At 53.6% G+C, this 18,826-nt stretch overlaps 1 protein-coding gene across 6 annotated transcripts in view; it reads left to right on the top strand.

Moving 5' to 3' along the window:
• PIK3C2B (phosphatidylinositol-4-phosphate 3-kinase catalytic subunit type 2 beta) overlaps window positions 1-18,826 on the top strand; it is a 75,649-nt gene that overhangs the window by 10,537 nt on the left and 46,286 nt on the right. For 3 of the 6 annotated variants that reach the window (XM_088845125.1, XM_088845124.1, XM_055420062.2), the window contains exons 2-6: window positions 3,608-3,704; window positions 12,858-13,877; window positions 17,319-17,419; window positions 17,987-18,171; window positions 18,343-18,463. In XM_088845125.1, the coding sequence (XP_088701251.1) occupies window positions 12,945-13,877; window positions 17,319-17,419; window positions 17,987-18,171; window positions 18,343-18,463 (1,340 nt within the window). In that variant the 5' untranslated portion in view covers window positions 3,608-3,704; window positions 12,858-12,944. Of the gene's footprint in view, window positions 1-3,607; window positions 3,705-12,857; window positions 13,878-13,921; window positions 15,964-17,318; window positions 17,420-17,986; window positions 18,172-18,342; window positions 18,464-18,826 lie in introns of those variants that run through there. The other 3 variants (XM_088845126.1, XM_055420063.2, XM_055420066.2) reach the window with 3 other exon arrangements.

Raw genomic sequence — 18,826 nt, 5'->3', positions numbered from 1 at the left:
GAAGGAGGGCATGGCAACCCACTCCAGTACTCTTGCCTGGAGAATCTCATCGACAGAGGAGCCTGACAGGCTACAGTCCATAGGGTTGCACAGAGTCGGACACGACTAAATCGACTTAGCATGCAAACAGGCACGCACATTTTCACTTAGCCTTCCTCTCTGTCAACCTCTAGTACACACCCCCCTTCGCTTTGTTTTCACCAGAATAAAGTGTGATACCCTCAATCCAGGCAGGACAGTGGACACATCCTTCAGTTCAGTTCAGTTCAGTCGCTCAGTTGTGTCCGACTCTTTGCGACCCCATGAATCACAGCACTCCAGGCCTCCCTGTCCATCACCAACTCCCGGAGTTCACTCAGCCTCATGTCCATCGAGTCGGTGATACCATCCAGCCATCTCATTCTCTGTTGTCCCCGCCTCCTCCTGACCCCAGTCCCTCCCAGCATCAGAGTCTTTTCCAGTGAGTCAACTCGTCGCATGAGGTGGCCAAAGTATTGGAGTTTCAGCTTTAGCATCAGTCCATCCAATGAACACCCAGGATCGATCTTCTTTAGAATGGACTAGTTGGATCTCCTTGCAGTCCAAGGGACTCTCAAGAGTCTTCTCCAGCACCACAGTTCAAAAGCATCAATTCTTCGGTGCTCAGCTTTCTTCACAGTCCAACTCTCACATCCATACATGATCACTGGAAAAACCATATCCTTGGGATACTAATTTGACAGATTTGTAATGATGTTTACATGCATTGGAATGGTGTTTCAGCAAGGTAGTTATGGATGGTTAGCTCCATTGTGCCTGCACATACGGTCACGTTCTGGCTTCTCTCGTCCAGCTGCAGGCATGCAGCTAATCCCTGCTGAGAACAGCCTCTGACTATTGCCACCCTGTTGTAGACCCTGGGTGGGGGACACATGGTCAAGGGCCCCATGACGGTGGGGCTGGTGGGATGTGAGTGTGCCTCACTGAGCCAGCTGGGCAACTGAGCCCCTATGCTGGGTATAGCCTTGGCCTCTGTCTCCCTTGGAACTTCCTGTGCAAAGTGGGACATAGGAGATGGGAAAAGGCATTAGGGCGTGTCCAGCGCAACGCCGAAACTGACAGGCCTCCTCTACTCCCCCGCCGCCTTGGTTACTTCCTACTTAGGAAAGAAATCTTGACTCCCTCCACATGCAGAGCTGCAGAATGGTGGTTGTAACACCATCTCAAACAAAGGTGTTGTTCGTGTGCCCCCGTTCTAATGTCATGTCATGTACAGAGCGTCAGAATGTTTAGGAAGCACTGAGAGCGTGAGAGAAGCGAGACGAGTTTGAGACAGCTGACCAGGGAAGGTTTCTAAGGATCTGGAGTTGGGGTGGAAAGAGGAGAGAGAAAGCAGGAGGAAAAGTGCCTCCAGCTGCACTCATGGCTTTTGAGGCCCTAAGGGTCAAGTGGGACCAGTAGGACCCGAGCACTGGAGCTACCACCACTGTGACAGGGGTGGGTAGGGGGTGACCAGGTGGAGGGGAGTCCTGGCTGGGATCCCCTGCGATTGGGCACCGTCAGGACCTCTGCCCACTTCCCAGCCCCCTCCCTGGTGTCCCCTTCCCTGGGGTTTGGGGATTCCGAACACTGGGAGGCCGTCTGGGGGAGGATCTCATCTCCCAGTTCCCTCTTAGGGCCCTGCATCCCCAGTGGGGTTTCCCCTTTGACCTTGGTGAGACGGAACCCTTGGTCTCCTCCTGGGTTCTGTGTCCTTGGCTGACCTGGGGCAGGATATCCTTCCGGTCGGCTACCAGGAAGAGGGGAGAGGGACTTCATGGCTGCGGGGTGAGGCCAGGATAACAACAGCCAAGGCCAAGGATTGGGGGGTCAGTGACTTAAAGGGTCAGGCCACCTTGTGGATAGCGCTTCAGGGAACTTGTGCCCTGGAGAGGTCAGGAGCTGGGACCAGGGGAGGACTGGCAAGGCCTGTGTCAGAGATCCGTGGCCTCCACCTTCTCATGGATCGTTTCTTCCGGTGCCGCTCGCAATTTCCTTTTCCGCTTCCAGATTCCCTTAGGTTGAGCACCCTCTCCTCAGACTCTGCTTTTTAACTGCAGACGTCCCTCTGACACCCCTGAGTAAATTAGTATCAGATGGTTGGTGGTGGTGGTGGTGGTGTGTGTGTGTGTGTGTGTCTGTGTGTGTGTGTGTGTGTGTGTGTGTGCCACTTGGGAACTGACACCACTTCCCTTGCCCATCCTGGTTTGTGAGGACCCCAGGGTTCTCCATGGATGTAGGGGATAACCAGCCGCCACTGAGGCTGACCAGGTTTGTTTGGGCAAAGGCGCTCCGGGGCTCTGTGTCTGGGGTCTCCTTCCCTGGTGTCTCCCTCTTGCGAGCTCTCCTGCTGGCCCAGCCTGGCCCCACACCCTGGAATGTGGACAGGGAAGGGCCCTGGAACCTAGGGGCTCCGTTTTCCTTTTCTTTGGGTTCAACTTCCTGCCTGCTTTTCTTAGGCTTCTTTGCCAGCAGCACTAGAACTGTCCCCTCACGTGTCTAGGCCAGCGTCCGCTGCCCTCAGGGAGCTGCTGAGGGGTGAGTCGGAGGGTGTGTGGTAGGCGGGAGTGTGCAGTGTGGGAGCATGTGCAGTTTGTGTGGCTACTGTGGCTCTGGGCCCCTGGGAGTGACTGCAGTCTGTCGGGGATTTTCTTGATTTGGGGAGCTAGCACTAATGGCAGATATTCAGACAGCCTGTCAGGATTGCTAGGTTAGGGACTGTGGTGGCAGAGAGACAGCAGTCAGAGCTGGCGGAGGGAGGTGCACAGCCTCCCTGCCGAGAGGGTGGGAAGGAGCTTGCCCTGGGAAGGAGCTTGCCCTGGGGATGGCATGGGGGCCGGTCTTCACTCCTCCGAGGTTCCCATGGGTGACTGGCTCAGTCTTTTTCTGCTCGACTTCCTTTCACCCTTCTCTGAGCCAAGCAGGTGGCTGTCAGCTGCCCTCACAACCTGGCTTGCCTGCTGGCTCCTCAGCTTGGGCTTCCAGCCGTCGCCCTGCCCCTCCCCACAGGCGGCACCACGGCGTGGGGGCTGCTGGCTCCCCTTCTCTACTTTGTGGACTCGTTCTGGGGACTGAGCCCCCAGGTCCTTCTCGTCCGGGCTCTGGCCATCATCAGTGCCAAGTGTGTCCTCATGGGGAGGCGCACGGGGCTGGGGCAGGCTTGTTTCTGAGGACCAACAGCACCCTGTGGCCTCCCCACACTGGGTCACGGGCCCTTCCCAGCTCTGCGGTGAGAGCTGGGGCAAATGCACTGACCGTTTATGGGTCTCATTCTACTCATTTCTATTAAACAGGCGGATCCTGTCATGGAGACGGGAGATAGCCTTTCAGATGTCCAAGAAAGGTGCTACCAGAAAACAACTGAAGAATTGTTATAAGTGAATCAATTAGAGACACTCCCTTCAGATCAGAGAGTTGATCCACAGCAAAGATGCCTTTCTTGTGGAGGATGGTCTCACTGGCATTATTCAGTTGACTCTGGCTAGTCTGATGCCTTGCTGGTTACCCCGAGATACTCCCCCATCCTCTTGCTGTGGGCATGGGCCGTCATTTGCGATGCTGCTCAGCGCTCCTTTCTTCTTCCCTGCAGACTCTGATGGGTTGGCCCCGCCCAGCTTGTGAGGACTTGAAGAGTCTGCACTGGAGCCGTGAGCCGGAGTGACACCGCCTGTCATCGCTCCCCTCCGGTGAGTCCTCCAGGCAGAGGAGCGCCTTGCTGGTGTGTTGGGTCCTCACTTTGGTGCCTTGGCTGGATGGGAACAGCTGTGACCTGCTTTCTGGATTTTGCTTAATGGGCTGGCCTCCTCTAGGGAGTTTTCCCGGCCCACGCAAGAATCCCGGAGAACTGGATTCCAGCGGGCATGAGCCGGGGAAGCTGGAGGTTCGGCTGGAGGTGTCAGGCAACAGCCTCATCTTGCAGGAGCTCTCAGCTGCAGCCAGCAAATGGCACTGGGATAAGGCTGCAGCGTCCCCGTGCCCTCCTCCACCCACTCTCTTATATCCCCCTCCTTGAGGGGCTTCCTTTATGCTACAGGGGCCTACAGTAGATTCAGAGAGGCTGAGGTTTCCTAGATTTTGGAAATGTTAGGTTGTTTTTCTCTTGTAGGTAGGTTGGGGTGCACTTTGGTGGGAACTGATCTGAACTAGAAGGACTGGTTCCTGGAGCAGAGGGCAGACAGCAGAAAAAGTGGGAAACGTGGCCCAGACAGAGGGGAGGTGTGGCTGCTCTGGCTCCTGGGATGGTTCCTGGGTTAGAAACTCACATGCTGCCAAGACCTTTCTTTCCTTTTTGCCAAATGTTCCATTCAGCTGACTGCCAGCTCCTGGTCCCGGGCCCTGCCGTCTGTAACAGGGCGGCTCTTGGAAAGTTTTGAGAGGAGCTGTGAGCTGCCGCCTCACCTCTTCCATCCCCGACTCTCTTAATACCAAGACCCCATGTCTACAGGGTGTGTGCCAGGAGCTTTGAGTCCCAGGGATTCCATGTGTGTGCACATGTATGTATGTGTGTGTGCCTTGAACAGAACCTGCTGCACAAATGGTTTCTGAACAGGGACTGGGGACTGTGAATGCAAACCCCACGGATGTAATTGTGTCGCATGGCCTCCTGACCCTCTGCTCTCTTAGGACCAGAGAGCCTTTTATTAGGGTTCTTGGATCCGCTTTGGCTTCAGATTGGTGAAGAATCCAGGGTAGGTCCAGGAGAGAGAGAGATGGAAAGTAAGTCCAGTAGCAAAGACTGAGCTACATGGGACTGCTTTAATTTGGCTAAGAGGGTGCTGGAGAGGGGCTCTGTGAGTAGGAAGAAAATGCAAATCTCTTTCTTCCACATTTGGAGCTAAGTGAGACCCACGCCGAGAGAACATGGTTAATAAGTGAAAGACAGTTGGTGTGTGTGACTCAGTGTTGGGCCTCACTTCAAAGCAGCCTGTAGAGTTGTATAAAACCTGTAGGTTTTCATTACGGAAGCAGGGATCGGCTGCATATCTGTTTGAGGCAGAGAGCTGACCTACTTGACTTCTGGTTATACCTCCCTGCTGAAGGAGTCAGATTCCTGGCACAGGGCATGCTGTGGGCGGGGAGACGTGGAGCAGGACAGCAGGGTGTGGGTTGAGGGGTGGGCAATGGGTCCCTGGCTGCAGAACCACTGGAATGGGGGTCTGGATAACTGTGGCTGTTGGGCGTGGCTAGGGAGAGGTCCTCTCAGAAGAGAAAACTCTGTGAGTCAGGGATTATCCTGTCCCGAGAGGTGGTGTGGAAGGTCTCCTAGGCAGCCCTAGGACTGAGTCATCTTAGGGAAGACGGGGGCTTGAGACTGCACATTTCTAACCCCCTTTCTTGATAGCTCTCCATTTCTGCTGCTTGGTGAAGGTGGGCCAAGGTGGGTGAGGTTCAGGCGGGGGGTGAATTATTTATGATACATCTGTCACCTTTGCTCGATCGTAAGCTTCCTGGAATTGTGCCATTGTCAACTGAATACTTGGGTCTAGTATGGTGCCTGACACATAGCTGGTACTCAACACCCATTAGATTCCAGCTCTGTGGCTCAGGATGTGGGGAGAGGACCCAGACCCATTAGTCTGTCCCAAGCAGGGCAGTTCTGATACGGTGCCCTCCAGCGAGGCAACAGAAAGCCCTCTCCACCCAGAGCTGGTGTCCCCACTGGCCCCTGGGGCCCCGCCCTCTCTGGCACAGTCCCTGCACAGAGTCAGCTCGCTGCAGGGAGTGCCCTCTCCTTTCTCCCCACCCTTTGACTCTGAACCATTGTGTGACTCTGCTTGGACCGGCCTCCTCCCCCACTGACCTCCAGCCATCTGTTGGCAGCTGTGTGAACTGAGTTTGGTGCCTGGTGCTGCTTAGACCCTGGCACTGACCCGCTTGGCCATAAGCCCCTTTCCCTTCACCAGCTGACTGCCTGGTGCTCTTTGGGGTCCCTTTTCCCAGTTCCTTCCTGTCCTCCTGGTGGTTCTGAAACCTTAGTCTTTGGTGTCAAATCTGCACATTTGAATTGCCTGAGGGTCTTTGAAATGTTCAGAGTCCAGGGACTCACCCCACTAAATCAAATCCTCCAGGAGAAGGGCCAGGAATTTGTATGTTTGAAAAACTTACCAGATGGCAATTACAAACATTCAAATGTGGGCCCTATATTAGGTAATATTATTGGGTCAGCATTACATTTTGCGGATATGCTAACTGGCATTGTGTTTACCTCAGAGAATGGCCTAGTTCTGTAGAGATTCAGGCTAAGGTATTTAGAAGTGAAGTGCTTGCATCTTACATTCAAATGTTAAGCAGAGAAGGTGTGTTCACATGTGGGGAAATGTTAATAATGAGTGCATGCAGCTGAAAGGTAACTGGCTGGAAATGGTCTTTCAGATGGTTTTCATCTACTTTCTGAGAGATGGATGGATACTGGAAGAGAAGATAGCTGGGGCCACCAAGGCGCACAGCTCCAGGGGCGCCACTCTCTTTGTTGTGGTAGACGGTGTCAGTCACATAGAGTATAGTGTCTGGATGCTCCTTGCAGTTTGTGACAGAGGGGTCCTGGCCCCTGCCTTCTCTTCCTGGATGAGCTGCAGAGCAGCAAAGACCCTGGTCCTCCTCTACCCCAACTCTTTCCTAGGACCTACATCATGTATATTTCTTTCTTCTTCTTCTTCTTTTTTTTTTTTTAACAGAATCCTTAGTAGCCCTTGAGGACTCAAGGAACAGAGAATTTGTCAACCCAGCAGAGTTTGGCAGGGAGGGAACTGAATTGGAAAGAGAATGGGGGAGGCAAGAAACATGAGACTCTGATTCCTAAAATACTTTGTGTATCCACACCCCTCCTGGAGGATGAAATTCAGGAACGAGTTCTCAGTGGAAGCCAGCTCCCTCTAGCTCCAGGTGATTGGGATCCTGCCTTCCCTCTTTCTCTAGATTTCCCCTGTGCCTACTGCAGCTCTGAACCTTCACTCCACCTTGGGGGATGGTTCTCCCGGTCCTGCCTGCGCACCATGGGCCTGTCCGCAGTAGAACGAGCAGAGCATTGCACTTTTGGAAAGCAGCTGCCAGTGTGGCCCTGGACACGAGACTTGTCAGCGGGCTGGGCCTCCTCTGCTTGGCCTGGTGGCGTCCTGGCTGGGAGCCAGGGGACTGGTGGTTAGAGAGGGGTAGCTCAGCTTTCTGCATTTGAATTCCAGTTTGGAAAGAGCTGTAGGAGCTGGGCCTGCTGGATCTCCCTAGGGCTTTTTTTTTCCCCTTGGCCACACTGCATGGCATCTGGGATCTTAGTTCCTGGACCAGGAATTGAACCTGGGCCCTCAGCAGTGAAAGCACCAAACTGTAAGCACTGGGCTGCCAGGAAATTCCCCCTTGGGGCTTTCTCCTCTTTCTTCCTAGGGCTAACTTTGGAGTCCTCTGGGAAATCAGTAGGAACTGAAGGGAATCAATAGGTCAGAATCAAAGAATCCCAGGGCTGGCATTTTGTGTGGTGGTCTTGTCCATTTGCCCACCTGCATTTATAGATGCGAAACCTGGTCCTATTAGTTGAAGCCCAGTCCTTCCTTTGAAGGATCCTCAAGGAAGGATCCATCTGTATCCTGACCACCTATTTCCATGTCTGAAAATTCTTACCGTCAGAAAGCTCTACCCTTATGTCCCAGTTCAGGAGCATTTTTTCTCAGTGGAAATGAGGTGATATTGGAACTTGAGCTTAGTTGGGGGATAACAGAATCATACACATTTAATTTTGAATAAATATTTTAAGCTGATATTTGAGGTATATATAAGTTGCTTCCCAAGTGGTGCTAGTGGTAAAGAACCTGCCTGCCAATGCAGGAGACATGGGTTCAATCCCTGGGTCAGGAAGATCCCTTGGAAGAGGAAATGGCAACCCACTCCAGTATTCTTGCCTGGAGAATCCCTTGGACAGAGGAGCCTGGCGGGCTACAGCCCATAGGGTTGCAAAGAGTCGGATACAACTGAAGGGACTTAGCACACTGAGAACATGAAGATAGGGACCTTAATTCAACCTGGGGGTCCGGAGAAGGCTTCCTGAAGAACCTGATGTCTGAGCAAAGTCTGAGCATTTAGAATCAAATAAGCAAAGAATATTGGCAGTTGGGAAGGGTACCCTGGAGCAGGAAGATACTGCATAAAATCACAGAGGTATCACATAGGTAGTAATGAATGGTTGGAGATGGGAGGGAGATGTGGGCTGGTGATAAAGGCCTTACAAAGGAATCAAATAGAGAGCCTTGGAAGGGGTTTAAACAGAGAGTGAGATGATCAGATTTACGCTTTAGGAAGAGCCCTCAAGCCGCTTTGGGGAGCAAGCGGTAAAGAGGGAGAGGTTAGCAGGAAGGACTGTTAGAAGGCTATTACGATAGCCTGACTGAGAAGGTACAGGTCTAATTAGGGCGGCAGCAGTCAGGATAGAAGGAGGGACTCAGTTTGGGAAGAACTCAGAGGACAGGCCTTGGTGACTGGACGGGAGTAAAAGGAAGGGGGAATCCAGGACGACTGTCAGCTGCCTAGCCTGGGTGACTAGGTGGTGCTGTTCACGGCGATGGGAATCCAGGAAGGGGAAGGCTGTGGGAAGGGCATGAGGATGTGGTCGTTCATTCTAGGCATCTGGGGTTGAGATGCGGGTGGCCGTATCGACTTGAGGGGAGAGAGACACGTTTGGGGCCATCAGCACGCACCTTGTATGAGTGGGGAACAGTGTCACGCCAGCCGAGGCGGAGGACAGAGTCCCGAGCCTACGCTGGCATTGCAGGGGTGGAGAGCAGTGGAAGACGGGAAGAAGGAGAGTCATGGAAGGCCGCTGGTCGAGGGCACAGGGAGGCGGGGAATGGTCCGCGAGCCAAGGGCGGCAGCAGTGTCTGGGCAGATGGAAACCTCGGTGGAACCGGGGAGCCTGGGCACTGTTGCTGGGGCATTCTAGTGGAATGTTGGGGGCAGAAGTCAGGTGGGCTGAGGAGTAACTCTTGGAGAACTGAGAAACCCCGTGTGTCTTCTGCTCTTGGCTGGGAAGGGAAGGGAGCGCTGAGAGGGTGTGAGCTGAAGGACAGGAAGTCAAGGTGATTAGGGTGTGTGTAGGGTTCTGGGTTTGTCTCTTCCTTTTTCTTTCTAAGGCCAGAAGAGAGTGAGCCAGTGAAGAAGAGGTGAAAGTCCGGCAGAGGGGAGGGGAGTTTGTGCAGGTCGTGTGGAGGACACCCAGTGGTGCGGCAAGTGCCCAGGAGGCTTCTGAGTCAGTGGGAGGGCACTGCTTCCCCAGAGGCCAACGGAAGAAAAGGAGGCTGAATGCAGGCCTGGGTCAGTTAGTTAGTGGGCAGGAGAGGCAAGGAGTTGAGAGAGATTATTTCCAATGGCCTCGGTTTCTCTCCTCACAGCGGTGCCAGGTCCAACCATCTTACTACTACGCTTGTTCGAGCTTGGGGCTAAAAATACAGCCATTCTCTGGATTAAACCTGGAGGAGGGCATGGCAACCCACTCCAATATTCTTGCCTGGAGAGTCCCCATGGACAGAGGAGCCTGGCAAGCTACGGTTTATGGGGTCACAAAGAGTCGGACATGACTGAGCGACTACGCACAGCACAAGCTCAGTTCACCTTTGAGCGCGTATCTCTTGTCTCCTATCAGAAGCACTGGGCCTCCTTTTCCTGGGTCCAGTGTCCCATCTCTGGGCAGCCAAGTTCTGGGTATCTCCATCTGCTCATCGATTCCTTGGAATTTTAAATGGCAGGACTCTCTCTTTTCCTCTGTGGATAAAAAGTAATCTATAAGGAGATGTTGAAGGGTGGAGAAGCGCAACAGACAGAGGAAGCAGCAGAGAGCCATTTTTGCACACCCTGACACTGGGCTTGGGCTACTCCATTCTTGGGGAAACGCATTCCAAGACTCACGGAGCCAGCCTGTGCCTAAGGGATGCTCCAGGATCTGGGAGGGGACCGCATGTAAAAGATGCTCTTGCCCTAACTCATTTGGGGCGTGATGGAACTTGCCACTGTGCACCTATCTGAACTTTTTTTCTATTGATGTTTTCAATTTTCTTATCACAAAGGACATGCTTTGTATGTCTATAACTTGCTGGGCAAAGCAGTACAATAAAATGAAGGATTTTTGATAATTTTAGAAATGGTGAACTCAGCTGCTGGTGAGAAGAATCAGAAATGACTTACTTCACACTCTGCTGTCCCAGCCTAATCTGAAACACACATACACACAGGTCTGTGGTTCTCAGCTTCAGCTACAGTCTAGAGTCTCCTAGGGAGTTTTTAAAAATACCACTGCCTTCAGTTCAGTTCAGTCGCTCAGTCGTGACCGACTCTTTGCGACCCCATGAATCACAGCACGCCAGGCCTCCCTGTCCATCACCATCTCCCGGAGTTCACTCAAACTCACGTCCACAGAGTTGGTGATGCCATCCATCCATCTCATTCTCTGTCGTCCCCTTCTCCTCCCACCCCCAACCCTTCCCAGCATCAGAGTCTTTTCCAGTGAGTCAACTCGTCGCATGAGGTGGCCAAAGTATTGCAGTTTCAGCTTTAGCATCAGTCCTTCCAATGAACACCCAGGACTGATCTCCTTTAGAATGGACTGGTTGGATCTCCTTGCAGTCCAAGGGACTCTCAAGAGTCTTCTCCAGCACCACAGTTCAAAAGCATCAATTCTCCGGCGATCAGCTTTCTTCACAGTCCAACTCTCACATCCATACATGACCACGGGAAAAACCATAGCCTTGACTAGATGGACCTTTGTTGGCAAAGTAACGTCTCTGCTTTTTAATATACTATCTAGATTGGTCATAACTTTCCTTCCAAGGAGTAAGCGTCTTTTAATTTCATGGCTGCAATCAGCATCCACAGTGATTTTGGAGCCCAAAAAAATAAAAGTCTGACACTGTTTCCACTGTTTCCCCATCTATTTCCCATGAAGTGATGGGACCAGATGCCATGATCTTTGTTTTCTGAATATTGAGCTTCAAGCCAACCTTTTCACTCTCCTCTTTCACTTTCATCAAGAGGCTTTTTAGTTCCTCTTCACTTTCTGCCATAAGGGTGGTGTCATCTGCATATCTGAGGTTATTGACCACTGCCTTACTGCAGACCAATTAAATCAGAATCTCTTGAAAGTATCTGGGCTTCAGTACTTTTAAAAATTCCCGCAGTGTTTCTAATATGTAGCTGGGGTTGAGAACCACTGGACCAGGCTAACCTTTTCATCACGACCATGTCTTCATGTCCTTTCATCCCATGGCACCCGAAAGAGAAGGATGCCAACGCTGGAGTAAATGAACGGGGCTGCTCACGGCAAAGGCAGCTGGCCAGGTGTGCGCGCGCGTGCATGTGTGTGTGTGTGTGTGTGATCTTCCTGTCTGGTTTCCTAAGGGCTGAGGGAAATCAAGATTTTGGCACACCTTCCCTTCATCAGGCACCCAGGTCTTACCTGTTGGCAAATTTTGTTTTATTGCTTGTATTGATGTATTTTGGGAGGATCTCAGTGCAGTCTGACTAGTTGTTTCATAGGGCTTTATTATACTTTTCATTATAGATTTATTGAAGTATAATTGACATACAGTAAATTGTACATATTTAAAGTGTGCAACTTTATAAATTTTGGCATGCATATATATGGCCAGTGGTAAAGAATCTGCCTGCTAAAGCAGGAGATGCAGGTTCGATTCCTGGGTGAGGAAGATCCCTGGGAGAAGGGAATGGCACCCTACTCCGGTACTCTTGCCTGGATAATTCCATGGACAGAGGAGCCTGGCGGGCTACTGTCTGGGGGATCACAAAGAGTCCACACGACAGTTGCACTTTTCACTGCAGATTCGTTTTCCTTTTCCAGAGTTTTATATAAATGGAATACTACATATTCATATACATATTCATAGGGCTTCCCTGGTGGCTCAGAGGGCAAAGCGTCTGCCTCCAATGCGGGAGACCCGGGTTCGATCCCTGGGTCGGGAAGATCCTCTGGAGAAGGAAATGGTAACCCACTCCAGTACTCTTGCCTGCAGAATCCCGTGGATGGAGGAGCCTCTTAGGCTACAGTCCACGAGGTCGCAAAGAGTCGGACACGACTGAGTGACTTCACTTCACTTCCCTTCTTCACATACTCATAATCTTTTGTCTGACTTGTTTTTCTCAGCATAGTTATTTTGAGATTCATCCATATTATTGCATGTATCAATAATTAATTCCTTTTTGTTGCTGAGTAGTATTCAGTTGTGTGGGCGTATCACATTTTTAATCCACTCACCTGCTGATGGACACTGGTTGTTTCCAGGTTTTGATGCATCTGTTAATCCCGAACCCCTAAGCCTTCCCCACCCCCGCCCCCTTGGCAACCAGAAGTCTGTTTTCTGTGTCTGTGCCTCTGTTTCCGTTTCGTAGATATGTTCATTTGCGGCATATTTAGATTCCACATATAAGTGGTATCATTATGGAATTTTCCTTTCTCTGTTTGACTTACTTCAATTGGTATGATCATCTCTAGGCCCATTCATGTTGGAGAGCTGTCCTCTTTAAATTGACTGAAGAGCCCTTGTCTCTATCTTTTCGTCTTTGCTTATGCAAGGTGCCTTCTTTCCCTGGGGTACCTGTGAGCGAGATGAGGATGGGATTTAGGGACCAGAGATAGAAACATGTATGGATGAACGGAAGGGTGGATGAGTGTATTATGTACATAAAGTTGTCCTGGTGTGTCTCTGTTTTTTTCTCCATCTTTCTGTTTCTTTCCATCTGTTGTAGGCACTCGAGAAACAGGCAGTGGCCCAGATTCTAGCGCCCAGTCAGATTACTGAACCATCTCTTTTTGAGACTGAGTGACTGATATCTTTGCGCCTTCCTTGCAGGTGCCGAGACACCATGCCACAACCCTGCAGACCGGATGCTACTGTGAAGTAGACCACTTCCTTGTCTGCTCTGCCCCCATCCTCACCATGTCTTCGACTCAGGGCAGTGGGGAACACTGGAAGTCCCTGGAGTCGGTGGGCATCAGCCGCAAAGAACTGGCCATGGCTGAAGCCTTGCAGATGGAGTACGATGCACTGTCCCGGCTTCGGCATGACAAGGAGGAAAGCAGGGCCAAGCAGAACGCAGACCCCTCTCTGATCAGCTGGGATGAGCCTGTCCTGGACTTCTACAGCAAGCCAGCGGGAAGGCGGAAGGACCTCAAGCTCTTACGCGGTCTTTCTGGCTCCGATCCTACCCTCAATTACAACTCAGTCTCCCCACAGGAAGGGCTGCCCAACCACTCTACCTCCCAGGGCTCCCAGCCTGGCCCAGATCCCTGGCCCAAAGGCTCCCTGGCCGAAGACTATCTCTACATTTTTGATGGTTCAGATGGGGGGCTCTCTTTGTCCCCAGGACCAAGGGACAGAGAAGACTCTTCTAAGAAACTGTCCCCGCCTCCTCTGCCTCCTCGAGTCTCTATCTGGGACACTCCTCCCCTGCCTCCCAGAAAGGGGTCTCCCTCCTCTTCCAAGGTTTCCCAGCCCAGTGACATCAACACTTTCTCTTTGGTTGAACAACCTCCAGGCAAGTTGCTGGGGCCCCGGATCCTAGAAGAGGAGGAGGAGCCGGGAGGTGGGAGTCTGGGGCGGCCGCTGGGGTCCGTGGACTACGACGGCATCAACGACGCCATCACACGGCTCAACCTGAAGTCGACCTACGATGCAGAGATGCTGCGGGATGCCACCAGGGGCTGGAAGGAGGGTCGGGGGCCCCTGGACTTTGCTAAGGACACTCCTGGGAAGCCCGTGGCCCGGAGCAAGACCATGCCCCCCCAGGTACCCCCCCGCACATACGCCTCCCGCTGTGCCAACCGGAAAAACGCAACACCCGGCAAGAACCGCCGCATTTCTGCAGCCCCGGTGAGGACCTCTGTGTTTCTCCTGTGCCCGTTCCCCTTGTCCTTGAGAAACAGAACAGTCCCTCTTTCCTCTTCGCTGTCCAAATGCAGGTCTGCTCCACCCTCGCCCCTTCAGTGCGCTCCTGCCTCTGCCCGACACTGTGCCCCAGGCCGGGCTGGGGAAGGGAGGAGGGGCGCCAGGAGAGGCAGCTCCTTTCCAGGGCCAAGTTTCGTGCATCCCGGCCGAGTGGCGCTTGTGGGTGTGGGCGTTTCTGAATGCCCGCTTAGTGATATAAGGGGAGACCAGGGGTGAGGAGATGCAGCGTTGACTCCGGATGGCCTCTGCTTTCTAACTCTGCTCTGCCAAAAGTGCTGCGTGACAATGGGGCTGAGTCCCGAGCCTGACCGACGTTTGGTGCTCACGGAGCCCGTCCTGGCCAGAGCTCTCAGCGTCTCGCCTGCCGAGCCTCGGTGCAGAGCCCTGCTGCCGCTCACCCCAAGGCCCCGTTGTCCTCGCTCACTTTCTGTCTGCGCCCCCCACTTCTCTCCCTGCCTCCGCCTCTCGGCCCCGCTGCCTGTCTCCTCCCTGTCCTCTGCGTGCGTGCGCATGCCTCTCTCCCTCGTTGGGATGAAATCAGTTCAGTTCAGTTCAGTCGCTCAGTCGTGTCCGACTCTCCGCGACCCCATGAGTCACAGCACGCCAGGCCTCCCTGTCCATCACCAACTCCCGGAGTTCACTCAAACTCATGTCCATCGAGTCGGTGATGCCATCCAGCCATCTCATTCTCTGTCGTCCCCTTCTCCTCCCGCCCCTAATCCTTCCCAGCATCAGAGTTTTTTCCAGTGAGTCAACTCATCGCATGAGGTGGCCAAAGTATTGGAGTTTCAGCTTTAGCATCAGTCCTTCCAATGAACACCCAGGATCGATCTCCCTTAGAATGGATGGGTTGGATCTCCTTGCGGTACAAGGGACTCTCAGGAGTCTTCTCCAACACCACAGTTCAAAAGCATCAATTCTTCGGCAGTCAGCTTACACACCCCAAAATCTACTCTCTTAACCAGTCGTAACTGTGCAATTCAGTGGTATTCAGTACATTCATATTGTTGTCCCATCAGCACCATCATCCATCTCATTTTGCAGTGAAAATATTTAGGAGAAAGTATACAGTATGACAATATTAGTTTCACTTTTATCAGTACATAGTATACGATAGCAAAGTATTTACACGGAAGCACGGGGTAGGTTTTTTTCTGGTTTAAAAAGTGTCAGCAGCATCCCCTTCAGGGCAGGACCTGAAGCATGCTTTGTGTTTCACCCTTAGGCCCTGGAAACCCTGGCCCCAGAGGAGCCAAAAGGCACCCCTTGGCTGATGCCTTCTGTGTTAATGGCGTTCCACTTCATTCCATCCTTGTTTTCTCCTTACCCATTGTCTAACCGACACTGGGATTTTCCCACGTTCCGTCCCAGTAATTGGGATCCTCCACGACTCTGGAAAAGCCACGTGGTCCTTCCTTCCTGTGCTGGTTAAGAGAGTCCCCCAGAGCAGAGGCAGCTCCTGGGATAAGCTGTAGGGCGCCGGGCTTTTTAAAGGCCCTGCTCCGAGAGGTGGGGCTGTTCCTGCTATTTATAGGGACGGGGAGAGTCTGTTCCCGCACAGCTGGGCCTGCTCGCACCGAGTCAGGCCACCCTGGTAGGTGGGCGCCCCTGTGGCTCCCTTACCCCCTCCCCAACTCACCCTTTCCACATCCCCTGTGTGTTATCAGAATTCTTGGGGGAAACTTGGTCCAGAGTCTCCTTGAAGAAGCTAGGGCAAAGCAGAGCTCCTGCCCGTTCTTAGGGGGACATGCGGCCTTGGTCCTCCCCACCCCAGCCTGGGGCGGGGGCTCACCCCAGGAGCGGGGCCCCCTCCAGCTCCCGGCCCACACCACCTCCTCGCCTTCGCCGGGCCTCCAGCCGGAGCGACCCTGCTCATCCTGGGCCTGCAGGGCCAGCTAAGGAAATGGCTGGCTCCAAGTGCCGGCACGGTACCCCTGCTGCCAGCCTCTGCCTTGCAGGTGCCCCCGGCCAGCATCAGGTGATGCCCCCAGGGCCTGCCGGCCGGGCAAACGTAAGTGGCTTTGTTTTGTTTTCTTATGGAGCCCGTGAGCTGTACCGAAAGGGCCTGAAAGTGGCCCTCGTTGCCGCTCTGTCTTCTGCCCCCGCCTCCCCCCCTCCCTGTCTCTGCCTCTCTGTCCCTCTCACTTCTGTGGCTGAGCTGCTGACAGTAGCACTATTGTTTTGACTGGGACACGGCACGAACTTGGCAGGGCCGGGGCCTCCCGTGCCAACTGCCCCCACGCTGCCCTCCCCTCTTTGCACACCCTCCACACCCGCCCAGGGGGGCGAGGCCAGTGAGCGAGGGTCACTCAGAGGAAGCGATGTGGATATTCAAATGAGGAGCTCACTTGCTGCCATCTGCCCCGGGGTGTGGCAGGCAGCCTGAGAGGTGAGGGCTGGTGTGAGCAGACTGGCGCTCGGCTTCTCGGAAGTGGCGCTTTTACCTGATGCCGGCTGGCACTCCATCTTTGTTCCTTGGGGGCATCCTCCCCTGGGGCTCTGGGCAGGTCTGTCAGGTCAGACCTGCACCAGCCCCTCCTCCACTTCCTCCCCCCAGGGCTGTGCTGCAGGCCTTGTTGGAGGGCTGCTTTAAAACTCTCCGTGGATAACTGGACAGCCCTGTGGTGGAGGTCCTGTCTGAGAATCCACGGCGGCACACACATGTTCTTGGACCGGAAGCGGAGCTCAGGCAGGCTCCCTGACATTCGAGCTGTGGGGGCCCAGCAGAGTAAAGACCCAGGAGGACCTAACCCTTTAGCAGGTCCTTCCCTGCCCAGAAAGCTGCTTTGACACTTTATTCCTCAAACAGCGTTGACGGGGAAGGCACGTGTGTCTGAGTCATCGCCTCCGTCTATGGTCTCTTAGTCTCTCTCTGTGTTGGGTCCCTGGGGCTTGCTGTGGGTGTTGAAGCGTTGCCCAGGGCCCCGCTTCCTTGGGGACTGTTTGGGCAACCTGCTTGCACTGGCTTCCATTCTGGGACAGGGGAAACAGCTGTCCGCTCAGCTTCCCGCCACACCTCTGGGAGCACCCCCTGGAAAGTCGGCCCCGGGGTCCAGCAAGCCGGGTGCTGCCTGACCTGCAGGCTTGAGCTTATTAGACACTCGCCTCTCTGGAAGGAGGTTTGGCCACACTCACGTCCATCTCATCCAGGCTTCCAAACTCAGCCAAGGCTTCAAGTGCTTTTTCAACTTGGCTCTTAATCTCCCAGGACAGTAGATAAATATATTCCTGAAAGTTCCACATTTTCCTAGGCCCCTCTCATCAGGAAGCCTTTACACCTAGAGGTTAAGAGTTTGGATCGAGGAACGGCCTGTGGGAAGGGGATGATGAGGGAAAGGCTCTGAGTCAGCTGTTCTTCTCTTAAAGGTGGGCTCCCGGCCCCACGCTGTCGCCAATGGCCACGAGCTGTTTGAGGTTTCAGAGGAGAGAGATGAGGAAGTTGCTGCATTTTGCCACATGCTGGATGTGTAAGAGTTAACGACGGAGTTATGGAGGGCTGTGGGGCGGGAAGGAGACTCACTCCTTTCAGAACTTTCTAGGGAGGAAGAAGAGCCATGTGTAATAGATCTCAATTATAACTATGGGGTGCCTCCTGCAACCGGTGTCTGTAGGCTCTTTTGGAGTCTTAGAATTTTCACATTTTGGACAAAATTCATGAAACTTGGCTCTAACAAAGTATTCCAATCACTTCAGGAGCAGTTGCCCTTAGGAGCAAATATACCCCAGATGGAGATAAAGGGTGTAATCTTATCTGGAGCTAAAAGAGAAAGGAAATGGTTTCAGAAAAATATTCCTCAGAACTTATTATGGAAAGCTCTGTTGTTTAGAACTGTCCCTAATGTTCAACTCAGCTTGAGAAACGTTTTGCAACTGTAACAAACGTGTCAAGAACACGGTTTCGCAGAGATGTTTCCCCACCATCCCCATCCCAGCCTGAAGACTTGGAGGGCTGCAGGCGGGGTGGGGACGGAGGGGCCCTTGGGCCTCAGGACGGAGGTCCCAGCAGGCATCTTGTCCGCCGCTGTCTTCCAAAGGCACAGGTCTTCCGCTCTCTTCCTGCACAGCCTCCGATCCGGCTCTGATGTCCAGGACTACTCCCTCACCGGCTATGTCTGGAGCACTGTCACCCCGAGCCCGGAGCACCTCGGGGACGAGGTGAACCTGAAGGTGACCGTGCTGTGCGACAGCCTGCGGGAGCCACTCACTTTTACCTGTAATTGTAAGTTGGGGGGAGGTGGTGTGGGCGTCCTCAGAGATGGGGCAGGGATGACTGTTTTGAAACCCCAAACTGCTTCACTGGCTGGTGCTGGGCCTGCAGGGCGAGGGGGCTCAGGGCGAGCCCCGCCTGCCGCAGTGACCCCCTCCTTGCCCCCCTGCCTCCCCCTTTCAGGCTCCTCCACTGTAGACTTGCTCATCTACCAGACCCTGTGCTATACTCGTGATGAACTGAGGGATGTCGACGTGGGTGACTTCGTGCTGAAGCCCTGTGGGCTGGAGGAGTTCCTGCAGAAGTGAGTGAGTGGGTGGGGACAAGCAGGCAGGAGGTGGCGCGTGCCTTCTGGGGCGCAGGGTGGTGAGAGGGCTTCACAGGGGTGGCGCTGGGCTCCAGGACTGGCCGCAGGCGGGACTCCTGCTTTCGGGGCATACTCTCAGCCACGTCGCACTTTCCCCAGGAGCTCGGTCTTCCAGCGGGCTTGGCCGGCTTCCTGAGACAAATCTGCTGTGGAAAGAGCTTGGAACTGGGATTGGGCAAAGATTGTATCTGCCTGCAGACTTCTGCACGTGGAGAGATGTGTGTGGTGGGGCGAGGGGGTATGCTTCTCCCGCCCTAGATTACATGCGGTGTCTTTATGGCCGGGGGCAGGAGGACTGGG

Source organism: Moschus berezovskii, chromosome 17 (genome assembly GCF_049115385.1).
Source record: "Moschus berezovskii isolate FMDL1 chromosome 17, NW_MosBer_1.0, whole genome shotgun sequence".
Lineage (NCBI taxonomy): Eukaryota > Metazoa > Chordata > Mammalia > Artiodactyla > Moschidae > Moschus > Moschus berezovskii.
This window is presented reverse-complemented; position numbering and strand designations above follow the sequence as displayed.